The sequence below is a fragment of the Oryzias melastigma genome, linkage group LG16, assembly GCF_002922805.2.
Source record: "Oryzias melastigma strain HK-1 linkage group LG16, ASM292280v2, whole genome shotgun sequence".
In the NCBI taxonomy this organism is placed as follows: domain Eukaryota; kingdom Metazoa; phylum Chordata; class Actinopteri; order Beloniformes; family Adrianichthyidae; genus Oryzias; species Oryzias melastigma.
The window spans coordinates 11,539,538-11,541,845 of record NC_050527.1 but is presented as its reverse complement, the minus strand read 5'-3'; the positions used below and the strand labels follow the sequence as shown (position 1 = coordinate 11,541,845).

Here is a 2,308-nt window from a genome sequence, read left to right as displayed (position 1 = left end):
CCATTCATTTCCAGCTTTAATTTTGTTAAAAAAAACTTCTCATCATCTTCTCATTCTCATTACAATCAATAGATCTCACTTGATCAGTTGAGGCAGTCTATGACTTTCTAGTTTAGTTGCTCTTGTTCTCGATTTAACTTTGTGTTGAAACCACTGACAGTTGATTTGAAAATATTTTGTCAACTGAAAAAGTCTCACTTTCAACTTGCTGGATGTTTCAAAATCACAGTTTCACTGTGATGCAGGTATGTGAAATATGTACACTTTTGAATATGGAGGTATTTGAACGCTTGAACACTAGCACTATTAGGATAAGAAAGAATAATTCTAAATAAACTGTATAGAAAGGAAATGTTGCTTAAAAGATGTTAAATTACATTCAGATAGTTTTATTTTGATGTTTTTGTTGGCACAACTACTATCATCACAATGACTTAAGAACATAAAAAAATACCCCCCCCCCCACCCTTTCTTCAAAAATTCTGACTGCCAACTCTGTGGAACTAGTTTTTTTGCTTTTTTAACAGTGGAACTCATGTGAGCGAAGCAGACCAGAAAATCAGAAGGAGGAGCTTATTTAACATATGTGTGAGAAATTGGTGTAAACACCGGGAGGAGCAGAACAAAAACCCTAGCTCCTAACCAATCAGAACTTGGCAGCTCCCATGCTCATGTTTATAAATCGTTCAAAAAATTATTCTGCTCGATCATGAACATCACAAATATGTCTGTCCAACTGAAGAGAAAGATGAATTTCTTCATAGTGATTCTCGGGATTTGGCTTCTTCCAAAGGGTATATTTTAAATTATTATACAAACTCGTTTTTTTCTAGCTGACTTCCTATGTCTGACTTATAATATGAGTACTAATAAGTTTCTTTTTGTTGTGGTTTGTGTTCAGAAAGAAACTTCTTAGTCGTAGCTACTGTGTTGTCACATATTTTAAATAATTTTCTTAGAATAAGGGTTTATTTTAGCTTTGCTCATGTAAGTAAAATAAATAAAATAAATGATTTTCTTTTTCAGCTGAGGCTCTGAAGTGTTACCAGTGCATGAATTCAGATCCTGAGGGCTGCACTGACCAAGAAGTAGAATGTCCTTCAGAGAATCATCAGTGTGCTTCAGTGTTTCTCAAAGGTCTGTTTTTACAGCTTATAATGTCTGCCAGTTCTTTCTTTATCACTGTTGAAGTTTACTGTTATTAAGTCTTTCATTTTTATTTCAGGTGGTTCACCAAGTGAGAAAATTCAGATGAAGGGTTGTGTCTTACCTGAAGAGTGTAACGAGTATTCAGCTATCTATGGAGAGGAAAAGAGACTTCGTATTTCCAAGTGCTGCAACTCAGACCTCTGCAACACTGAACCTGTCCCTGGTAATGTCAGAGCTATTGTACATTTTTATTATAGGATGATTAACGTGAAGATGCAGATTTTCTACAGTAAAATCCAATTTAACCGCACTGAATGCAAAATAATAACAGAAGTAATAAAACCAAATAAAGAATAAAAAGGGAGTAACCATGTGCAAAACGTCTTGCTAAAAAAATTCTGAAAAATTCCACAGATTAAATTGTACATTTTTGATACATTTTAAAGTTTAGTTCTTAACCTCTTTAAGAATGCTATGTTAATGCATCTTTATGCTTTTTTGTTATAGTTTAGCTGTTGTAATTTAGTTAAAGTAAACTTTTAGAAATATCTTTAAAAGCTTTGAATGAATCTGTGAACTAATAGAATAATGTCATGATCAGAACATTGTAGAACAAAGTTCTGGAGTTAATACAACTATTTCAATACAAAATTCCTGACGTTCGGTTAACAGAACCCAGCGAACCCGTTCCAAATGGCTTACAATGCTTTGGCTGTGTTGGAGATGACTGTGACAGAACTGTGAATTGTGAGGGGATCGAGGATCACTGTTTTACAGAAACAGGTAATCTGCGTCTTTTGTTCTTTTTAAAGATTAAAGTATGATTACATGTAAAATTGAAAATTAAATCTAATTTTAATTTATCCTTCTTTTTCCTCAGTTTCACCCTTGATAATTACACAGACAATGAAAGGCTGTGCTTCAAAGAGTGTATGCTCCGCTGGAGAAAGAAACTCAGGGGAAAAGTCTCCTGGTATCAAAAGAAGCTGCTGCCAGGGGAACTTCTGCAACACCGCCCCCAGTAAGTAGGGTTGGGCACCAATTGTGTGTCTTTCGGTGCCAAAGAGGTTCTTTTGTTTTGGTTTCGGTTCCTATTTGGTAAGACATAAGAGCTGGGAAGACATTTTTGAAAAAAATTTACATTTGCACATCCATCCAT

The 2,308-nt window shown here is 34.7% G+C and overlaps 1 protein-coding gene across 1 annotated transcript; it reads left to right on the top strand.

Moving 5' to 3' along the window:
• Window positions 1-499: 499 nt before the first annotated feature.
• On the top strand, window positions 500-2,013 carry LOC118599849 (urokinase plasminogen activator surface receptor-like). Its single transcript, XM_036216055.1, has 4 exons — window positions 500-794; window positions 1,027-1,137; window positions 1,226-1,372; window positions 1,822-2,013. Exons 1-4 carry the CDS (start codon window positions 710-712, stop codon window positions 1,971-1,973), a joined length of 495 nt encoding a protein of 164 aa, XP_036071948.1. The 5' UTR covers window positions 500-709; the 3' UTR covers window positions 1,974-2,013.
• Window positions 2,014-2,308: the final 295 nt, after the last annotated feature.

What these genes read in the sequence shown, in the direction of transcription:
- LOC118599849 (XM_036216055.1), top strand. Translation starts at nt 710, where the DNA reads ATGAACATCACAAATATGTCTGTCCAACTGAAGAGAAAGATGAATTTC. An exon ending in GATTTGGCTTCTTCCAAAGG is followed by an intron (nt 795 to 1,026) that starts GTATATTTTAAA and finishes TTTCTTTTTCAG; the next exon opens with CTGAGGCTCTGAAGTGTTAC. An exon ending in CAACACTGAACCTGTCCCTG is followed by an intron (nt 1,373 to 1,821) that starts GTAATGTCAGAG and finishes TTCGGTTAACAG; the next exon opens with AACCCAGCGAACCCGTTCCA.